The 23499-nt window shown below is 44.0% G+C and overlaps 1 protein-coding gene across 6 annotated transcripts in view; it reads right to left on the reverse strand.

Moving 5' to 3' along the window:
• Positions 1 to 23499, reverse strand: part of MEAK7 (MTOR associated protein MEAK7) — a 240542-nt gene that overhangs the window by 125215 nt on the left and 91828 nt on the right. For 5 of the 6 annotated variants that reach the window (XM_085636837.1, XM_085636841.1, XM_085636839.1 and 2 more), the window contains one exon: positions 19621 to 19797. In XM_085636837.1, coding sequence (XP_085492963.1) covers positions 19621 to 19797 — 177 coding nt within the window. Of the gene's footprint in view, positions 1 to 19620; positions 19798 to 21838; positions 21889 to 23499 lie in introns of those variants that run through there. The other variant, XM_085636838.1, reaches the window with a different exon arrangement.

A 23499-nucleotide genomic window follows, 5' to 3' on the forward strand; every position in this document is an offset into this window, starting at 1 on the left:
GTTTTTGAGGAATCTCAGAGGAGCAGGGTCTAAAGGAGATCCACTTTTTATTTTATTCAATGTCGTTTCCACCTCGTTGGGCGTTGTCGGCTTGAATGTCTCGAGTTGGGGACGTGGAATTTGGAAATGTTTCTGGTTATGAGGTAAACGCAGCCAAAACAGAAACATTGGTGTGGAACGATGTCGGTAGCAGCTTTGGTAATGGCTCAAATAAGACTCTTCGTTATTTGGGCTTAAACATTACTAAGGATATCTCTCAGATCGCCCCTACCAACTTTACTAGAATTGCAAAAGAACGTCGCAAATTGATGAGAGCTTGGCTACACCTTCCCCTTACTGTAATTGGTAGAGTTCACCTGGTGAAAATGTCTATTCTCCCTAGGGTTTCTTTCTTGTTTAATACAATTCCTCTTTACTTTGAACCCGTTTTTTTGGCTAAACTCCAGAGCGAGATAAGCTCTTTTATTTGGTGTAATAAAAGCCCAAGGATAGCCTGGAAAAAGATAAGGCGTCGGAGAGAGAAGGGGGGCTTGGCCGGGCCTGACCTACAGGTTTATCTCTGGGAATTCCAGCTTTCCCACTCACGTATGCTCTTAAAAACACCTTCTGGTGTCGGGATCGGCAATTTGTTTGCCACTCTGTTGAAGTGCGAAGGAGTTGGGCAGTCTGGTTTTCTGTTTAAATTCGGAGACCCCAAATTCTTCAAAAAGGTCAAGTTGAAGATCCTACAGGGTCTGGCAAGAACTTGGGCAAAAATAAAATCCTGTATTAACTTGGGGTATTATTCTAGCAGAGCTCCTCTATGGGACCTCCCTGAGGCGCCAACCTGGCTAAATGACGCACTGGCTTTACCACTCAGGGAATCTGGGTTGGTTGTTTGGGGGGATCTCTTTGTGGAAGGGACTTTGCTCCCCTGGGAGGACCTAGTTCGCAAAGTTGGGCCCAATCTTTCGAGATTTAAATATCTACAAATAGTAATTTGGGCCCAAGCGGTAAGAATGCGACCTACACGTTCTATTAAGTTCATTCTAGGAGGAGGAAGTCAGTTGGAAATCCTCTTAGTTGATCAGCCTGCTGTAAAAAAAGAGGTCTCGCTATGGTACTCCTTAATAATGGATGAAATGGACGGCGATTTTCTTCTCCCGGAACAGCTGTGGAGTTCCCTGGTACCGACCCCCAATCTTGTAGATCTTTGGTTGTTTTCCTGTAAACTGCTGTGGGAATTAGTGAAACCAGCTAGGCTACGCAGGAATCACTTGTTTACATTACATAGGGCTTACTACTCTCCACATAGACTTTCGAAATTCGCGGCTGGTGGTCCGGTGGCTTGTCCGAGATGTGGACTTATGGAGGCTACTGATGCTCACATGTTTTTTGAATGCCCTCACTTAACTCCATTTTGGGACGCAATTAGTAGCAAACTCTCGGCCTGGCTGGGTCGTCCGCTATTAATAGATCTGAAGCTAGTAATTTTTGGAACAGCAGATTGCACACGATCAACGGCTAGTAATCTTCTATTCTACGCAATGTTGGTGGCTCGTAGAGAAATCTGTAAACGCTGGAAAGAGCCCACTGTACCATCTTTCTTTGAGTGGCGTAGATCCCTGCTTCAGTTCTCTATATTAGATATCGCCAGGGCTGGTAATCGTGACAGGAGAAACTTTTGGAGGTTGCTGGATGGCCTGGTTTGAATTTGTTGTGCTGGCTGGGTTTTTTTTTTTTTTTTTTCTTTTCCCCAGCTCCGATGATTATCCTGCCTTGGTACTATCTTGCTGTTCTTCTCTTTTTCCGATGGTCCAGGCTCGTAGGTCTCTACGGCAACAGCGCTTATAACCTTAAAGTTGGTTAACTTCTGTCTGTTGACTAGTGAGGGTTGGGCTGCTGGGGTGACCATGGCAGCTGTAGGGCTCCTGTATTTGACTTGTCACCTACTGCCCTTCCAGCATCAGCTGTGACAGCGCATTGGTACACTCGCAACTTTCGCCACCCATACAGTTGGCTCTCAGTAGTCTGGAACCATGGCAGTAAATGAGGAACAAAAAAAAAAAAATAATTAAAATCACTCACCCCAAAACCATCGGCAATGAGTCACGGTCCCTGAGAAGTGCGAACATGGATATGTAGAACTGTGGGTCGTCATAATTTGGGCCATAGGAGGTAACAATGAAAAAATTCTGCCCTTTGCCATAACATCTGGATATAACATATCTGCCGGCCTGGTCTGTCTCACAGTGTTCCAGTTGGAGCCCCGATCTAGGATTGATCCACATCAGCACCCCCCTAGAGTGTGAAGTAAATCCCGCAGCATGAAAAATACCTGCTAACCGATTACCCGCAAGCAGTGCACTACTTGGGGGTAGAGAAGTCTCCTGGACCTTCCACTTCAAATACGCCAGAATCCTACACACCTTCCTATGGTCGTTGAGGCCCCTGACATTACATGTCAGGAGGTTCAACCGCTTAATATGCCCCTGTCCCGAGCGGCGCTGCGAAATCTAGGGAATACGTGCAATTGTGTTTGCTACCCTGCATCAGCTCATGCGGAGCCCCCTGCATCATGTAAGCAATAAACCATGTGATCAACAAAGGAAAACAGAACAGAACCCCACCAATCCCTCCCACGCCTCGCACTCCCCAACTAGGCTAAGGCAACCATCACCCCTCCCTGACAACAAGGAAACAAAAAGAAACACAAACTCCCCGCCCCCCACCCCCAACTACCACCACAGACTCCCAAAGATGTAGGGAAGAGCAGCGTGTTATGCATTAGGGCGGATGTTACCCAGCAAAACCAAAGTGTTTCAACACCCCGCCAAGCCACCTGATAGCAGTGGCACCATCACATTTACATAAGTGTAGCAGCAAGACAAAGATATGAACAATTCCTGAGTCAAATATCTATCCCAGACCAGTGCACCAAGCAGGCAGCCAAGCACTCCTGCAGCCCGCTCAGTATAAAGAGGACTCCCAACAAAAAGCACATTAGAAGGAAAATTTGCTTATAAAACAACGCATTATAACACCAAGCATCCCCCCCAACCGAGACATCACAACTCCTGTAAATATAACACCAGTGCAAATGGGACCAGAAAGTCAGGAGAAACCCAGCCAGGATTAACATCCCCTCCTGCTCATCAGTCATTGTCATCAAGACTGCCAGTCGCGCCATCCGTACAAGTGCCGGCCTTCTGACCCTTCCCACCCCCGCCAACCTCGTCCCAGTGTTTGAGAGCAGTCTGAAGCAATTGCGGGTCCGAAAATAATAGCCTTCCCATCAAGCAGTACCCGGAGCCATGCCGGATACAGCATAGCATATTCAATGCTCTTATCGCATAGTTTACGTTTTTCGGGGTGCAAATTGCCGTCTGGCTTCATGGACCTTTAAGGTGAAGTCTGGGGACAGAGAAATCAATGAGCCTTCATACTGCAAGTTTCCCAGCTCTCGCGCTTTCCGCAACGCGGTATCTCTGTCACGATAGTTCAAGAGTTTTGCAATGATGGGCCGAGTGGGCGCACCAGGCTGAGGCCTAGTACCAAGCAAGTGGTGCGCTCTAACCACGACAAACATAGGTGAGAACATTTTAGCCCCCAGCAAAGTTGTGAGCAATTTTTCGACAAAGGTCTCCATTTACCCGCAGTGGATTCCACCAGGCAAGTGATGTGCAGGTTACTTCGTCGTGACCTGGCTTCCAAGTCTTCAGCTTTGTCTTGCAAGGCCTCCTCCACATGTTTCTGGGCGCCGTGGGAGTCAGTCTGGGCCTCCTCAGTTTCCGTGATGCGCCGCTCTGCCATATCCAAAGCGATACCAAAGGGGATGATGGACGGAGCGCTTGAGCAAATCAAACACTCACCCCCAGTCAACTGATCTGGGTTTAATCCATCATCATTCTTTAGCTCACTCCACCACCCCAGTTCAGACATGGACATATGCCAATCAGTCTGACCCTGTGCCTCATGGGAACAGTCCAGCCCGAACTGCCAAGCCAGGTCTTCCCTGGACCGGAAACAAGCATCCAGGGACCGGTTTCTGGCTAATCAGCCGTCTTCAGCCAGGCTAGCTTGATTCCAGTGGCAAAGTGAGCAAGGGACCCACGTCTGGGCATACCCTGCCAACTTAGGGTGAACAAAGCGATACCAAAGGGGATGATGGACGGAGCGCTTGAGCAAATCAAACACTCACCCTCAGTCAACTGATCTGGGTTTAATCCATCATCATTCTTTAGCTCACTCCACCACCCCAGTTCAGACATGGCCATATACAAATCAGTCTGACCCTGTGCCTCATGAGAACAGTCCAGCCCGAACTGCCAAGTCTGAACTGGGGTGGTGGAGTGAGCTAAAGAATGATGATGGATTAAACCCAGATCAGTTGACTGGGGGTGAGTGCTTGCAATGTTCAACATTCCGTCCATCATCCCTCTTTGGTTTTGCTTTGCTCTGCCATATGCAAGTGCTCGAAGTGCTTGTCCACTAGCTCAGACTTCCTATCCATTCTGTAGACCAGTGTATCAATCTTTGCGTCGATCGTCATCGTACCCTGCTGCATGGATGCTATTATCCGCTTAATGTCACTAATAGGGTTTTCCAAAGGGTTGTCAGGCTCCGACATCCGGGACTCCTCTGCGTCCTGACAGCGCCTGGATTTTCGCTGTTCAAAGGTTATCTTGGACTGGCGACTTGTCAGGCTTGCCCATTGCAGCGCTCACCACCCCTTGGCTGTTGGGCAAAACTGTGCAGAAAGCTATCAACGAACCCACCGGATCTGGCCCTCAGGCGTGTCGTCCAGGCCGACCCTAGTCTGGGTAGGGACCCCCCAGTGGAGGAGCCACGAATCCACCAGTAGAGCTACAGCCACGCCACGACCAGCTCCCCTCATCTCCGCCATTGACCGGGAGGGATAATCGCGTTGAACAGATAGGGTAGATCAGGCAGAGTTAAAGAATGCGCACCGAAGCAGTAGCAAGTAGAGGATACCCAGGCTCTGATAGGACACTACTGCAGGGAGCCCCCGGCGGGTAGGAAAAGGGCCCCCAGGGAGCGCTGCACCAGGGTGATCTGTCAATGTGTCAGAGGCGCGGTTATTGCCTCCCTCCAAGACCGTGTAAAGCCGCTGGCGGCCCAGTCAGTCTACTTCAATCAGGCCTATGGAGCAGAGAGCCCACCTCACGTGCACAGGATCCTAGCATGCACCTCCGCTGCAGCCCTCGGAGTTCGATGGTCTCCGGGCGGGTGGCACTCAAGTCAGGAGTCCTGCTCTCAGCAGCCATCACTCGATGTTTGCGCAAGAGCAGGGCTGCCGGGGACTATATTCACGCCGGCCACGCCACCAGGCCGCGCACCGGCATAGGTCGCCTCAGGGTGCAGTGCGAAATCCACCGGGGCATTACGCATTACGGGCCGCTGGTGGCCCGGGTGCTGTGCCCGTGGGGAGAGCAGAACAAGAGGCTGTACTGCTCCCCACACCCCGTTTTAAAAGGGGGGGGCACGGGCCAGGCCGGTCTAAACTGGCCGGACCCCCACGCGGGATGCCCGCGTGAACCGGAAGCACTAAAGTGCTTCTGGTTCACACCCTGCAGAAACGCCACCTATTGGACGCATAATGGGGGAGGTGGGAGTGCTCCCACCTCCTCCTTCCCCCGGGGACCGGTCCGACCGCCATAATGGCGGCGCACGCTAATTAGCACTCGGCCTTGTCCAGGGTCGCCGGGGACTATAGTCACGCTGGCCACGCCACCAGGCCGCGCACCGGCATTGGTCGCCTCAGGGTGGAGTGCGAAATCCACCGGGGCAATCCTCAAACTAACTACAGCATTCTGTGCACTAGACTGCGGGCAGCACTCGCCCGGCTCTCCGGTCAGGAAACTCGATCGAGGTCTTACTAAATTTTGCAGGATAGTGTCGGTGGCCGGCAGAGCTCAATGACGGAGCGGCCATCTTAAGGCCAGGCAAGCTCCGCCCCCCATGAAGCACACAGACTTCTTGAAGAATGAAGATACTTTGGAAATAAATCAATTTAATGCATTTGCATCTATCTACATGGATCAAGTTTATTACACCCGACTAAAAGCTGTGTTGTAAATTCCTATTCCTGTACAAATTGATGTTTGCACACAGATCAGGAGTTGTGCATCAGTTACCACATTCTGCAATTTTCACGTGACTGATTTCTCCTGAAAAAGCCAGAGAAAATCTATTAGGAAAAAATGCTAGGACATACATTCAAAACATCCAATAATCTGTGTGGTAATCACAGATTCATATGTAAGGCTTCATTGTGAGCTGGGGAACTCTGAAGACGTTAATTAGGTCACCCATTATATAACCCACACAAGGGTACTGGTAATTATCATGTGAACTAATTATCACACAGATTTTACATAACTTACAACCATGGCCTTTTTGTCCAAATCTGTCCTTCTGCTTCGATCATGATTATATCCATACCAGTATATAGATAACAATATATTAGTCTTAGTTCGGGGTCACCAAGCCCACCTACTTTGGCCATTTTTCTACCTGCCTCTAATAAATCTAGACCTGCGTCTTTGCCTTGGAATACTATTACTTATAATAAAGAGAGATATGGTGGAGGGAGGGTGGGTGGTGATGTAGGAATGTATATAAAGTGACAGGCCCACCTATACTGTCCATGTTCCTGCACTCACTGCTCTGTTTTTGCTCTTCCACTATGAAAACATCAGAGAGGACAGCTAAAAAGCTAATCAAGATAAAAATTAATGATAAACAAACACCACCAGAATTGCCAAGTACTCTGCCTACTATAACCTTGTAGACCATGCTTAGGGGGTCATTTAGAATCTGGCGGACAGTCAGTATATCTGCCAGGGGCGATAAGCCCATGGCAACCGCCACTCAAGCAGAAAGCCACCCACCCTATTTTTAGACCCCTGCCCCCCATCTGCCTTGCTGGGATTACTGTGCTGTAAGATTACTTTAGCTTTTAGCTTCACCTCTGGTTTTGCTCCTGGTACATTGAAGCTACCCGCACACTGTAGATAGTGCTAAAGTAAATACCAAAATGATCTGATAAATCGCAAAGCATCATTCTTTAGATATTAGAACAAGCTAGAGATAGTTTAGCGGGTTCAGGTCAGAGGAGGAGAATCAAGGTTTGTAACCGCTCCAACTTTTGTAAGTGAAACATATACAATTTTGCATTTAGCAAAACAGATCTGTATGTACACGCACACCCATCAGACTTTGAAAGCACCACATAAATATCAACAACTAAAATGGTTGTTTACTGCTACTAATACCTCTTTTATTTCAATCAGTATTTCTTAGGCCTCCAACTACTCACAGGTTCTTTTCCAGGCAGTCTCCAAGCTTACCAACCTGCTCTGTGTCAAAATGACTATTCCACCTCCCAAACTTTTTGGGATAATGTGGCCTCTTCTTTAGGAAGGTCAAGGCCATACATGATTGTATTGCCCCACTTCTGGTTTCATCCCGACTCAAAGCATGATTACAAGTATTTGCCCTTTTTTGTCACTCCTCTCACTGCTCTCACAAAGATTAAGGAAGAGGAGGAGGTTTTCTCCCTAAAAGTTGGACTGTCCAGATGATGTGTGTTCACTCTACTCTAAAATCGGTTGCGACACCTGCTTTCCCCTTCAACCTTAACATCTGTTTTCATCTGACACGGTCACTTGTGGGCAGAAAAAAGGGCTTGTCAAACCCCATTTAAAGGAGTCAAACTGGGACACCTGGGCAGAAGCGAACTTTAGGCCCATCTTTCTTTTGACAGCAGTCACATTTGTGAGCACTTCTGGCTCACCTGCTTTTTAAATATCCTGGAGAGCACCAGTTATTATATCATAGAGGGATGAATTTAAGGCTGGTCTTAGGCACGGAGACTCCCACTGTGGCTGTACTGAAGGACGTCAGACAAAATTACATTAACATTTCCACCTGCCTCATGCCACTCCTGCAGTTTTATCATCCTGTTACCTCCAAATGAGGATCTTGAAAAAATCTTTTTATTCAATGCCACTTGAAATCTTTTTTTATTAATGCTACCATCATTTCTAGAATGAACTATGCCAGCGCTTGCTGCATTGGCCATCCTGAGTCAGCTATTTACAAACATCAAAGTATTTAGAATATGGCAGTGTGACTTGTCATGAATTTCAGAACATTTTTTGAGGCTCATCATACACTGCACTGGTTGCTAGTTTCTAGAAGATTTCTTTATAAAGTGCTGTGCTTTGACATAGAGCACACTATGAAACAGGCTTTAGGTTGCTTCTGCGTTTGCTTCCAAGTCTAAGCAATCCTTTCATTTTGGCACCTCCTTCCTGCTTTCAGACTCCCGATTTAGAAAGGCTCAGTGTGGGAAATAGTAGAGGATATGCCTTCTCTTTTGTAGTTTCCACTATCTGGAATTCACTCCTTAACAGAAGATCATTCTATGTTTAGGAACGCTGTTAAAATTCATCTATTTTATTGATTATCCTCATATCTTTTTCAATGTTGTTGGGAAGTTCAGTGCCAAGATGCCTTCAACCATGCACTGCAATCCAGGTTGCCCTGCTCCTGTAGTATTTCCCCTTCTGGGCCCACTTTGGTTCTCCCTTGCTTGGTCATATTAGCAGCTTTATCTGCCTTTGCTTTGTACACCACACAACACATTTGTTTTTGTGATATGATGTTATTTTAGAAATACCCTGTGCACATTATTTGTTATTCAGATACTCTTCTTGGTATTCAGTACAAGGTTGAACAACATGGTGTGCTGTTTTCTTGGGTCCGGCCAGCAACATTGGCTAACGTTTTTAAACACAACAGAGTAGCACAGCTGCAGGTTTCTAACACAATAGTTCTTAATATATAAACCATGTCTCTGCACCTTGGAGAGCAGAGGGAAAAATTCCAGCAGAGAGACCAGTCTGGAACAGAGGCAGCAGCCCTGTGTAAACTGAGTTTGCACCTGTGATGCGGACCACCTATCTACACACACCAGGTATGTATAACTACACACACCAGGTATGGGGTCCGGTGCTAATCCCAGAGATCACTAATCCCTGTGCTCACACAGTGAGGATAATCCTAGATAGATATATTAATTGCCATGGTTGGGTTATTCATTGTTTACAGCCTGCTAGTAATGTTGATTACATTGCTTAGTTATATCTGTTTACTAGTCGCAGCACACCTGCTTCAAAATAGACTACGATAGAGTCAATAAATATATTGTAAACTTCCTTTATGTCTTTCTTCTGTTTACTATGGAGATGCACGAGTGAGAACGAAAGGTGATGATCTGTTTCCACGGTTCACTTGGGGACTAGACGTTCATGTTCTAGGTCTGCCATAATCACCTGTTACTCCGCAAAACGTTAGGAATTCAGGTGAGGCTCAGTGAGCTAGTTGGATTTGGACCTACAGGTTCTGACGTGGTAGAGAGACTCCGTGTCCACATTCTGACATCCTGTTCTCCCAAGCCATAGTTCTGTTTGCAACGCAGAGTCCCTGCCTCGCCCATCCCCAAGTAGTATCACAAGATAATAAACTCCACGGCTGTAACCTCACCACCCTCAAAGGAATGAGCTGACCCTGACCCTGTAAGACTCCCAACGCAGATGGGAACTGCTGACCAAGCCCTTCCGTCCCACAGAGACTCAGAACAAATATTGGCAAGAACCCTCCACGGCACCACCCCATAACTCCTACCATGACGAGATTTGTTGCTGGAATCCTCTAACATTAGGCTCTGTTCTGTAATGGTAATGGCTGTATTCTTTTGGTTGATGAAATTAACTGAGGAATGTTTCAGCTGCCCCTTACAGTACCTCTATTATTGTACCGGTATCTCAATGTAATAAGCCCTCTTAACAATCAGCTGCTATGGTAACCCATATACCTGTAATGTCATTGCCGTATTTTATAAGCTTCTCACCAATGGGCTCTTATAACACTTCTGCAACCGTAGATTTTACATTAACATATTATGTCTTACTAAGGCAAAAACTTTAATGAAAATATATTTGAAAAAAAGGTGCCTTAGAGAATTTGTTGCACTTTATAAGTAACAGCTCAACTCATGTCCTGAATGTATACATGCCAAATATATTTAGTGGGTGCAGTCAGGCACTAAACACAGGGCCAGTGGCAATGTTGGAAGAAATCGAGCAGAAACGAACTGTGTCTCTAGTTCATTGGTAAAGGTGCATAGCTTAGGGGCTCAACACCTCGCCCACGCCTGGACAATTAATTTTGGTCTGATGAAAACCTAAAGCAAACATCTATGATACGTTGATTGTATGACAAATGTCGAATTTGGTTTAACATGTGCGTTGTATGCTTTTTTTCCCCCAGGATGGCGTCTATGCAAACAATTACCTTGTGTAAGCACTGTGTCCTGCCTCTTCAAATTGCATGTGAAACCACATTTTGTTGTGAAACTAAGCTTGCATCTGTCAAAAGCAGCATAACCCTGACATTGTGTATAAAAGATTACCAATACAAAAGCACAGCCAAATGAAACCACTGTTTGGTGCACTACTTATTCTCATGTTACAGTAACAAACTGGTAACCATGTTGTCAGCCTGGTATTTCTCAAGCCCCATTTAAAGTTTCTCTACCAAAGACAGGCCAATTTCTATATTTAGTATAGACATTTAGAAAGAAGCATTATAGAGAATATGTATATTCTTGTCAAAGGAATGTTGAAGAAATGTGTAACAAATTATGAATTTTATAATGCACATTGTCGATGTGGATTTAAACTAGGTGTCTCCAACCACCATCACGAGCTACAAGTAGCTCAGACACCTTCAGAGTAGTACACTGCCTCCAGTTCATTTTTAAATAAACACAGGGTCAATTTTTCCTTTTAAGGTTAAGTGGAGGTTGCTGTTTATTTTACATTATTTGCAACAGGCTGCAGATGGCTGGGTCTGATAATGAGCAGGGCTCAGTCAGATTCATGCCGAGGCCGGAAAGAAACGAAGAACTGAAGCAGTGAGGTATTTAACTCTAAGATAAAAGTCCTTGTTGACTCAGTATTGGCGCTGAAAACAAATAGATTTTTCTGAATTTCTGAAAATGGGAGAAAATTATTTTAATGTTCTGCCATTTCAAAGTCTCAAACAGCAGGCCTCTTGCTTACAGTGGCCAGTAGACATTGTGCCATATTTATAACTACAAAATGGTCATTTCTTTTAATAGAAGAAGTTTTAAGTGAAGAAAAACAGATGTATTAAAGATGAAGTTATTTCTTTCCCCACTTTCAATTAAGCCAGTTATGTCTTAATGATTAAGGAAAAATGCTTCTTCACTTTAACTTTCTCCCATTTAAATACATGGCTATATTTCTTTTGGTTATAAATATGGCACCGTGTCTACAGACCACTGGGAGCAAGATGCCAGGTGTTTGTAAATATGATACTTGGAAATTTAAATGATGAGTTTTATGGAATCTATGTAAACATTAAGTTAACTCCTCAGTATAATTTTCTCCCATATCAAAGTGTTGCTTTTACACACAGCAGGCATCTCGCTTCCAGTGGCTGGCTGGTAGACACAGTGCCATATTTATAACAGAAAAATACAGCCATTATTTTAAGTATGAGAAATTTTAAGTGCAGTACAATGCTCCATATTATGAACATTTTTGCAAAACATTTTTCTGCCCTTTAACCATTTTTTTTTATGGTAGAAATTTACATGTTTGCGTTATACATGTAACGGTGCCACATATGGTGCAAGGTATGTCCTGTGCCACAAGTACATATGACAGTCTCCCAGTCACATATACCTCATTTAGATGTACACATGTTCATGCACCCCCCAAGGACCACACTCACTGACACACATGGCAGCCCTAGACTATTACCCCCTAGTCAAAGTATTATGATCAAACCATAGTATCTGGCTCTTTGAATATGAGGCATAAAGTTAATAAAGCTGAGCATGGAGATGTCTGCTAGCACTATGCGAGCTGCTTAGCCTTCAGTAGCTCACAATGATTTTCACTCATCAGAAGTAGCTCTCAGAACAGAAAAAGTTGAGGACCCCAGATTTAAACACATCATTGGACATTTTAGTGGATATGATACTATATGTGCTGGGGCTTCAGAACAGATTTGAAAGCATGATTGTTATTATAACATTTGCTATTAAGAGGCACTATTTTTGTTTTTGTTCGAGTGACATCTTTGCAGGCCATTACCCATCCTCCACACATTGTGTGTGTTCTGGAGTTTGAAGGAATATTTCTACCATTTACATGCTAGAAAACCAGTCGTTACAAGATTTGTCTTTAGGCCTGGTGGCTTAGTACAAACATATGTTGGGTGCTAGAAGCAACTATTTTATTTTGATTTAAACAAGACAGATTTTTGACACAATAATTAACAGTCAATATTTTGACAACCGATTGGCGCTCTTTAATCTCAGTAGGAATGGAAGATGCATTAAGGTTCAAAACCAAGACTTGCCATTCAAACATCCAGAAATCAGATTCACTAGCCCACTAACTCAATATTCAGAGGTCTGCACATGCATGCGTCCCCAAACAAACATTTGCTACAATATCCAGATGAGCGGACTGAAAGCATACTTTTGGTTACAGGAGCATTTTTCTGAAGATGGAAGTACAAATATTTCATGTTCTCATTGTTATGTCAAACAAACAAAAAAGATTTTGGCACAAAGTGTTGTCGTCTTGAAATACCTTTGCAAAAACTAGTTTTAAAGTGCTTTGTTTTCAAATCTGTAGAAGCTGCTTTTTAGTTGTCAAATCACTCATTCTACTTTTTAAAGCTCCGTCAGTAGACTTTAAACATTGTCAAATCCACTAAAACATGTTTGTTGTAATTATATCAGGTTTGACCTACATGTTTAAAACATACCGTTTATCACTCTATCAATGCAATCTGACTGCTTTTCTTGTATTGGTTCTAAGGGTAGCGCTGTCCCACTGTTTGAAGTGTTAGCCCCGCCTCTATTAGTTGACCTGGAAGGCCCCACTCACAAAATTCAGCTTTACTTTCGCACATGGGCAGCACAATCCAATTTTGACATTGAGGCCTACATAAGCTTAACTTAACATAAGCACACTTCCTTCAACATATTATCTTTATTTTCATATATGTTAATTGTTTTGTCATGTTAATGATAGTATACATATCATTATAAAACTCTATATCAGATGTCTCACTAGTCTAGTCCCTCAGCTGCAGCACGAGGATGCACTGTGCTACTCCTGGAGATTTTGGAAAATACTTTAAAAATATGTATTGTACATCTCTCAGACACTCAGATATGGGATGATAATAAAAATGTACATCCCAAAAGATCTCTCCACTTCTCTCTCCAACCAGGCCAGCTCAGGACCTCAACTATACATACAATCTCAGACTGGACAACAGAGTGCAGTAACCAGCCAAGTATGCTGTATATCATATGAAATTCCAGAGCTACAGAGCTATTCCAGGCTACCACCATGCTTAAAAACATAGCACTGCATGTCTATCTCTTACACTTCATTAGCCAACCCGCCTGCTATGCGCTACATCTTATAACTCTATAACCGCACATCATAGTCATCACGCACAACATTGAAACAATTCCCACATAGGATCAAAATAAAAACATCCTTGCAACCACTCACCCTACATGAAGTAGCCTGCTTCAGTGCCCCACATATGGGTAATAAGCGCTTTTGAAATGCTACAATACAACACGTCATGCACTAAAATAAACAAGGCAGACAAGCTATCCTGGCTGAAGAGGGGTGAAACCCCAAAACCGTTCCTAGGATGCTTGTTTTCAGTCCAGGGAGGACCTGGCCTGGCAGTTCGGGCTGGACTGTTCCCATTGGGCACAGGGTCAAGACTGATTTGCATATGACTGGGTCCAAACTGGAATGGCATGGTGAGCAAAAAAACTATGGATTTAGGCCCAGATCTCTGTACTGGGGTGAATGTATGACATTGTTCTGCATTCTGGCCATCAATAGTTCTTTTTGCAACTAAAATAAACAAGGGGCAGAACAAGTCGACAAGACGTCATGTCTGTTGTAATTCTAGGCTAGGCTAGGCTCCGCTAGTTCCCCACTGCATGATGATAACGATGGCCGAGAGGACACACAGAAGTGTCTGTATACCCATGTCACAATTAGTTTTCTATTCACATTCTACACCTTTTGTTGAAGTTTAAGTGTATAAGGAAGGTAATTCAACATAGTAGGCTAACAAGCACTTGGTGCAGGGCTCAGTGTGACCATTAATCAAACCACCATCTATCTAGGCAAGCTCTTCAGTGCCCCACATAGGGTAGTAAGCACTGTACAAATGTTACAGTACAATATGAAGCATGAGCAAATAAAGGGCGATACAGCAAACTTTGCAATGCTCCCTTGCCGGAGTTCTTTTTCCTCACCATCATATGCCACTGTTAGATAAAGGAAACACCGTTTCTACTCAATAGGCCTTAAAAAGAAATTCTAGACCAGACGCTCTAATAACGTTTAGTAACTTTAATTATCTGCTCAAGGTCAACAATCTTCCCTTGATCCGAGAACCGGACACAATCTTTTTTTTTTTCTTTTACTGAAAAAGGATTGAAAGCAGGAGTGCCTGGTGAACCTTTGTCCTTAACCCTGGTACGGAACAAACACTTTGCACTTAAAAACATTTCACTATGTAGATGGACAGCAAAATGTTCATTGCCAGACAGAACTGGCTTACATGGTTTGTTTCACTGTTAGCCAGACTATGTGGAAAGAACACCATATCTGTGGCCAGCCCACAGCATTTTAAGTGAAAAGGTTTCAACAAGACACTTTCTCATTGACATGGTTTGGAAATGTAAAAGCCAACATTTTCTTCAGTGTTGTGCACAGTTTACTATACCATTAATTCAAAAATTCAGTCACTTAATGGCGTGTGAATATAGCAGCTATATATTTTACAAATGTCGAACATGTTTTCACCATGTATTATAGTTTGACTCTGGACATAGCCAAACTTTTCCACCCTTAACCTGCCTCCTACCTCAAACCTTAGACATGCAGATAAGTGTAAAGTTAAACTGATGTGTAGGACATATTTGTAGGGGCAGTGCCCAGCACTTAATTTGTAAACGGATAGGTGCCAGGAACCAATGGTTTCCTCAAAATAACAAGCCCTTTGCTAGCGAAAGTCCGGGTAGCAAATACTAAACATGCCTAGACTTTATTCCACTGCATGCCTCCTCCAAGAAAACACAGGCTCAAATTAAGTACTGGCAGTGGTGGAGACACAAGCGCACAAAGCATGGACAGGATAAGGTGTGTTCTCTGAGAACAAAGAAGAATGTATTGTATTGTATTGCAGCATTAATATAGTGCTTACTACCCCTATGCGGGGCACTGAAAGGCTTTTCTACATGTGGAGCAAGCTTGTTTTGGGATCCTATGTGGGAAGTGTTTCCATGTTGTGAGTGAGGAGCTCACCTTATATGATCTGCAAAAGCCAGAAAAGGTCAGTTTCCTTCAATCATTGTTTGTTGAAAAATAAGCCCAAGGTGCACTACTTTTAGAGGGGTGACGGTAGGACGGAACGCATACTGACTAAAATGTGTGGGGTAAGACCCCATTTTATTATTTATGTCCAGCACAGGGCCTACCCTTTCAGAAGCCAGACTGCATTAGCTGCCCATCCAAGACCTTTGCTTAGTGTACCATCTCTCTGAACTGGGGACAGTGGAAATGCCACACTCTAATGAAGGTGCAGTTGGTGACAGTGCAGCAGCACAGTACCTCCCTAGACACAGACCCAGTGCATTGACTTTCCCCAGTACTGGTTGGCATGCTTTGGCTGCTCTTCCAAGCTGGTGTGTGCACCATGCTTTCCTGCCTGTTTCGTCTTTTAGAGCTATATTGGTGGTTTGGGGTGGGCTGTTCCCATGAGGAGCAGGGTCAGACTGATTGGCATAGGGCTTAGAGGGGCACAGTGGGCAAAAAACATGTGTTGGAAAGCTACTCATAGGAATTGCTAGCGCTGCACAAAGGCGTCCATGTCACACGCAGTAGTGTGCCTGCATATTGGTTGCGGTGCAGAGCCTTGCTGAGTAATATATACCATCACCAGATACTGGCGCTTAATTTGTTGGGCCAGGGTCTAACCTTTTGCTAGAAACCTGTGACTGGGGCTACTGTCAGTCGACTGCATAGTCTTGATTCCACCTTACGCCTCTTTAATCGACCAACATATAAACCTAGCACGTATCTCTCTTTTGGAGGTTACTATTTACTTCTTTTGTCACTTTTTTCATCTTTTCCTTCCAGTTTCATTTCCTTGATTGTTTCTCACTCTCTTATTCTGGGTCAAACTCTAATGAGTGCTGGGATCCAAAAATGAACGCCGATGGGACTCGCCTGCAACCACCAGCTCAAATTAAGCACTGTGAGATACTCATAAGAATATGACCACAGTAATCCACCACGGTGGATTTTTGTAACCAACTTGCAGTCTCAAAGTGTTACCAAGCCACTGAATAGGTAGCATTCCATTTTAAAATGGCCAAAAGAGTTAAAGCAGCAGTTCTTAACCTGTGGTCCAGGGCCCCTGTGGGTTTACGTCTGATTAGAAAATTAAACAATATTAACAGACGAATAAAGTGTATATACAACAAGAAGCAAATGTAAAATTGAACATTTTAAAACGTGCCATAAATGTGAAGAAATTTCAAATTGGAGGATAAAAATTAAGTTGGTGCCTATTTCATTTGTGCGAGGAGTGCAAATGCATCAAACGGAAAACAGTATGGACAATGTGTGGCCTTAGTTGAATTTAGAAAAGCCCCAACCATCCCAATAAAATGATTTTTTTTATTTTTATATTTGTTCGTGAATTTATTGATGTATTTCATCGCTTTTGTATTTGTTTGATGAATTCCTGTTTCTCTATTTTTGCTTAAGCCACAGTCCCCAGCTTCCATTAATGGTCTCAGTGGTGGTCTCCAGATTCCAATGATTCAGTGGAGGAGAGGGGGAAGGGGCTGGTGGGATGAGGGGTCCAGATTCCAGTAATGATTAAACGGAGGTCCACAGACGTCAAACGGTTAAGAACCACTGGGTCATAGCTTTCAGAGTGCCTGTCCTTCTTCCATGTCTGTGCAAACACATCCTCATCCTGATCAACCACAGAACAAGCCTCTTCGTCTTCACGCAGGCGCTGTGCTTTATATGTGAGGAACAGAAGATGCAATGGTAGTTTGATAAAGTCTGGGCCTCTATGAAATTGCTTAAAAGGTGAAGATTTTCATTCGTATTTCGACATGGCAGCTGCATGTTCTAGAGCACATATGCGCACGTACTGCTCCCTTTTCTGTTTCTATTGCAGTGATTTGCTTATTGTGAAGTTTCTGTGGCAAACACTACACTGAGTCTATTTGGAGATTGTCAACAATAGCAGAGGTAGGGAATACGAATTGTTTCCATGAGAAGAGGGGGCAGGGCAATCCCCTGCTCTGCTTCCCTATCTAATAGGCCACATGCTAGATAAAGACAAGCCTCAAAAGAGATTCTAGCATGCACTGAGCAGTATTGAAAACGTCTGTGTAATGAGCAGTCTGGTAAGTGACAGCCCAAGAGATGAATGAAGCTCGTGCAAGGTCTTTTTCCAGGAGCTGTAAGGGCATAGCAGAAGCCACTCCAGATAAACGTACAAAGTACAGTTTCAGGACAGCCACCTGCACAACACGTGTAATGGACTCTCCTCTATAGCAAAGCCACAGAGCGAGGTTTCTATGTTTACTAATTAGCTCATATGTACGGTGCTAACAAGTAAGCCAACATTAAAACGCATTTTGGACAAGTTGCTTTACTATCCGCTTGTATCTATAGATCCCCAAGTCCAACCATGCAGTGAATGTTCTTGGAAACAAATCTCAAACCGGCTGAAAGTGCCAAAGAAGGAGGCACTTAGTTACCGTTTATTTTTCTAATTTGATAATGGAAAACACAGCTGAAGACGAGCTTCTACAATATGCGTTCATCATTTTACATCCATCTGCCAATCACTCATTTATCCACCCACACCACAATCATCCAAATATCCATTCATCGCTGTTAAGACTTGCATCCTTTTGTCTATGCAATAACACCCATCCATGTACCACCCCGTCCAACTTTGCATGGACCCAGCCTTCGAACCATCAATTCAACGATGTAAACATTCTCAATTCATCCATGCACCCTCAAACATGCATCTACGTCTGCATGCACACGGATGTGTGTGGCCTGACTTCATGTGCATCTGCGTGAGACTATAGGCACTTCTGATTACTGACGGTTTGCGTATAGATGCCTTTATGTGTTGGTCACCAGTTGTGCATCCGAATAGGTCACACAAAAAGCTATGGCCATAATAACAAAGCAAGAAAATAAGACAGACTCACTGGGTTTGCCAATGCTTATTAAAAATTACACTGGAAAATCTGAAGATAACACAATGAAAAAATAAACTGTTTTCTTCAAAGTCTAATGAAATCGCTTTTAAAGTTAATGACTCATATTCAGTCAGTCAAAATACTTTATTCGGCTCTACCAAGACATAAAAGTTGTATGATAAAATACACAATGATAAAGACCGGATTAAAAAGTCAGGGAAAAGGCAATTATAAAAGTAGATCATAAATCCTTTAATAAAATCACAAAAACCCATTAAATAGTGTAATAGCAGAAGAATACTGTGAAAGTTTCAATATTAAGATCATAATCTCGAAGAATTTAAGATGTAGTTTCAAACAGCAATCCTACGTTTCATTTCCCCAGACACTGCAGATACGAAAACGCTGCTGATTGGGATCTAAAATTTAAAGCGTGCAATATGGGGCGCAGGTAATGCCTTTTTTGGTGTAAGTAAAAGGTGCAAAATAAAGAAAAGTGTAGAGTGCATAATAAAGTAAAGTGCGGAGTGCTTTGTTCGACTGGGATTTCACAGTGACGAGGGGAGGGATGAAAACCAAGCGCCTTTGGTGGGGAAGGCTAGCAAGAAGTGTATAGTTAGATGTCGGAAACTTGTGAGTGACTCATGTATTCAAACACACTGCTGTAATTGTTGTTATGAGTTTATGTGGTTAATTATTAGGGTTGGTTACCCAATATCAACGGGGCATATGCTAGTCCTGTGCTTTCATTATACAAACTGGTGAATTCTGGAAGCTATAACCTTGACTCACATTGGATGAACTTATTTTCCAAACTTAGAAAGATTAAAATGGAAGAAAGACTAGAAATGGAAAATTGAACCAGTAACCCTGAGACACGTAAAGAGAAAAAAAACGTGCTTTTAATACAGGTGTAAACGGCCCAGTGTTTCTTTTATAGGCTAGCTGGTAATTGCCTTTTAGCTAACGCTATTGTTTATTTAGGGTAATTGCGGTATCATGTTTTGCTATTCTATGTACCGACTGTCGGCATTCTGGGAGTAAACACCTTTAGATTGTCGGAGTAAAACTACTGGTGTATGGCACAGCTCCTTAAAATAACAAAATAAAAGTTACATCATAAGTTACAATCTAAAAATTCAAAAGCGTTAAAACGTTATGCGAAATCACCGTCACGTTCCAAACGATAATAAGTGTAAGCAGGACACCGCCGCCCTTACCTTAAACATCTCAAGGGACACCGATTTCCTGGAACCCTTTTCGGCGCCCGTTGCTTCAGTCATTTTGTCAAACGCGTCACTGATTTGGGCTTGTTCTTCAGGAAGCAGCCTCGAGATGCGTTTGTCATACACACCGCTGCCCCCGTTGCCCATCTTTGCAAAAAATGTACGGAAGCCCTAGGAGTAAACAAGGAGAATTGGGTAAACTTGCATGCTTTGCAAACAGAACAAAGAAATACAACTGCAGAGCGACATTGAGTGAAGGTCACAGTGTAAAGAAAACTATCCGACGTGCAGTGTTAAAGAAATAAAAAAAAACACTACACTGCATCTGAGACAATTTATTTTACAGATACACTGAATTCTACAGAACGGAGCTTCGTTCTGAAATAAAATGAAAACACATATGCCCTTAGGTAACATACCCGACCGAAGAGGTTAAGTGTCCTTTAAATGGAACTGAAGGGAAAAAAAAATCCATGCTCACCTGCACTCACTGTTTTGTAAACAAGTGGCAAGGTTTGGCTGGGACAGGAACGATGAAGGCACCCACTCAGCACAAGGTGTTGAGCAATAACTGGCAAGGGCCGGGTGGAGCAGATGACAACACAACACCCGTCTAGGCAATCATGAGGTGGCCCAGCCCAAACTTAAGAAAGTGCTCTCTCACCAAAACATAACTCTTAACATAGCAAAGCCAACAGGTCTGGGTTGGATATAGTATCACTGGCAGCATTTGCACACTACAGCGAGGCAACTGAGAACCAGCAGGAACAGACTGAGTGGTTTAGTTAAGTAATCAATCCTTCATGTAGTTTAATGAAAGCACACACTTTGCAGGCAGAAGGATACACCCAACCAGCCAATAGCATTGTGGAAGCGATGCATACACCAATGGGCGGTGCCAAGTCGTGATTGTCAAAGTCTACAGCCAATGGCTGAGAGAGGCTAGTCAAAGAAAGATCATGGTTGAAAGGAGCAAGCCTAAACCCCAATCCATATGTATTGTTAGCAATTGGTTTGCTTCACAGCCATGCTATTAAAACCCAGATCTAAAAAGCAGTGATTTGCCTCAGCCAGGAGGTCTATCCAGCCAACATACTACACAGCAAAGTTCATGTAATAAACTTTGAAGGCTAGTGAAACCTAGCCTCTGCAGTAAGGATAGTGGAGTTAAAGGGTATTTCTAATGTTAATGGGATTCATAAAGCGCACATACACCTAAAAGGCCACATGATGGACAGCTTGAGAATACGGATAAAAGTAAGTGCTTAGGCAGAGGAAAACTAGGTCCTAAGGCATTTCCTAAAAGCTAGTCTTGAGTAACACAAAGGATAAGGTGTAGGGTATTTCACAGTCATAATGCGCTCTGACGCCCCACGAAAAGACTTGCACAATCGTCAAGAGTAGGGCATTCAAAGATTTTCAAAACCAAGGACATGCAAGGGATAGTCAAGTCTATTGTGAGATTAAACCATATTATTGCAGATGCTTGCTGGACAATGGACTACTCAATAAGGAGATAGCCATTACAGATGAAGTTACACAGGCAAATGCCATAATTGAAAGTGAATGTAGATGGTGTATCCGATCACATACACCAATTAGAGACAACCATTTTCAATGCAATAGGTCTCACATTTAAGAGAGTTTGAGCTATTGGCATTGTAAATGACAATGCTTTTACTTATGTGCTGTTTTTAAAACAGATAAATAAAAGGCATTGTACTGCCAATAGCTTAACCCCTTCGATGCTGCGCAGATTCCGCCGCTGTGCTGACGGAATCTTGCGCGGGCGTGGTCATGACGGAATGGTTCCGTCATGAGCACAGCTCAACCGTGGGTCATGACGGAACCATTCCGTCATGAGCACCGAAGGGGTTAAACTCTCACAACTGCGAGACCTATTGCATTGCAAATGCATTCGTGCTATAAAATATCTTGTAAAAAGCGTTAGGAGAGAGTGTGTCCTGCCTGCAACAGCAGGTCGGACAAAGATATTTGAGAAAATAGTGCTCAGCGGCTGTAATTAAAGCCTACCGAGTAACAACAGAAGTAACGAGGGGTGTCACCATGGGAGGTTACAAAATGAGACGAGGCGGAACTAAGGAAGGACTCCTAAGCCTATTGACCAATGAGCACCCACAGTTTACCGTGCACAATAACACAAGCCAATGAAGAGTACGGGCAGAGAGTGGGCGGAGCTTCACGTCCCTACCTGAAAACAGTATGCCTCGCAGAGCAGCGCATGCGCTGCCCAGGGTCTACCTAAAAAAGGGGGTAGAGTTTTGTTAAACCATAGTGCAATTTTATATGCGATATCTCGAAAGCATAATTTTAATAAAACATGAAGCAAAGAAACCACCCTGATTGCAGCCACAGATGACATCAGATCCCTCCTTGAGCAAGGTTAAAGGGCAGTCCTGATCCTTCTCAACCTCCCAGCAGCGTTCAACACAGTTTCACACCACACCTTCATCGAAAGGCATCGCAACATCAGAATCCAACGAGATACTCTCAAGTGTATCGTCTCTTTCCTCAAAGGTCGAACCCAGAGCCTATGCCTTCCGCCCTTCACTTGGAACCCAAAAACACCATCTGCGGCATCCCTCAAGGTTCATTCCTCAGTCCGACCCTGTTCAACACCTGCATGACTCACTCAGCCAACGTCGTAAGATTGCATGGACTGAACATCATATCCTATGCTGACGATACCAAACTAATCCTCTCACAGTCAGAAGACCCCTCCGACACTCAATTTCCACAGGTGCATGATAAACATCGCCAACTGGATGAGAAAACTGCCCACAACTCCACACAGACAAGACAGAGGTGCTTACCTTCGGAAGAACTGCTCCACAACCAGGGACTAGCGTACATCAACCACTGACTGACCTTCCACCTTCCCTCCAGACACCTGTGTTCCACCTCTCTCTGCCCCATCCACACCTCTTACAGCAACTGTGGAGAATGCTCCTACTTCTACCTCGAAGCAAAGTCCTGGAACAACCTCCCTCATCACCTACGTAGCACACCCTCTCTGCTGAAATTTAGAAAAGCACTCAAGACCTGGATGTTGGATTGAGCCCCCTGCAGCAACACTCCCAGCGCCTGGATACCCTCTCGGGTGATTAGCAGCGCTATACAAATCTTGATTGATTGAGGACTCTGCGCACATGCTGGATTAATGCTATGCTAGGGTAAACAAAGTCAGGATACCAGTTTCACATTCAGTCATTCGTGCAGGAGTACACTCCCATTTACCCTGCAGGAGACATTCTGCCCCAAAATGCATGCATCTGTTAGAGCAGGTTTATTATAAAGATCAATGTTCGTCCTCAACCTTTCAACAGATAAAAGAGCCCCTTTACGCCCTTGCCTGTTAGCGATGTCCCTTTCCAACGGGTGGGAATGGACCTGGTAGGCCCCCTTTTGCCCTCAGCTAGAGTCCACCAATTCATATTGGTTTTGGTGGACTATGCCACACGTTACCCTGAGGCGATACCACTAACAAGCATGACCACCCTATCTGTAGCTCAAGCCATCGTCTCTTTTCAAGGGTTGGGTTTCCGGCAGTAATCCTAACCGACCTGGAGATGCTTTTTATGTTCCGACTGATGAAAGAAGTGTGTAGCATTCTGAAGGTTCGCCAAATCCGAACAGCTGTGTATCACCCCCAGACGGACGGTTTGGTGGAACACTACAACCGGACTATAAAGACTATATTGAAAAAGTGTATCTCTGATACAGGGAAAGACAGGGACCGCAAACTCCCTTTAGTGTTGTTTGCAATTCGAACCCATGAGCAGAAATCCACGGGGTTCAGCCCATTTGAGCTATTGTTTGGGCGTAGACCTTGCACTCTTTTAGATATGACAG

The sequence above is a fragment of the Triturus cristatus genome, chromosome 12, assembly GCF_964204655.1.
Source record: "Triturus cristatus chromosome 12, aTriCri1.1, whole genome shotgun sequence".
In the NCBI taxonomy this organism is placed as follows: Eukaryota; Metazoa; Chordata; class Amphibia; order Caudata; family Salamandridae; genus Triturus; species Triturus cristatus.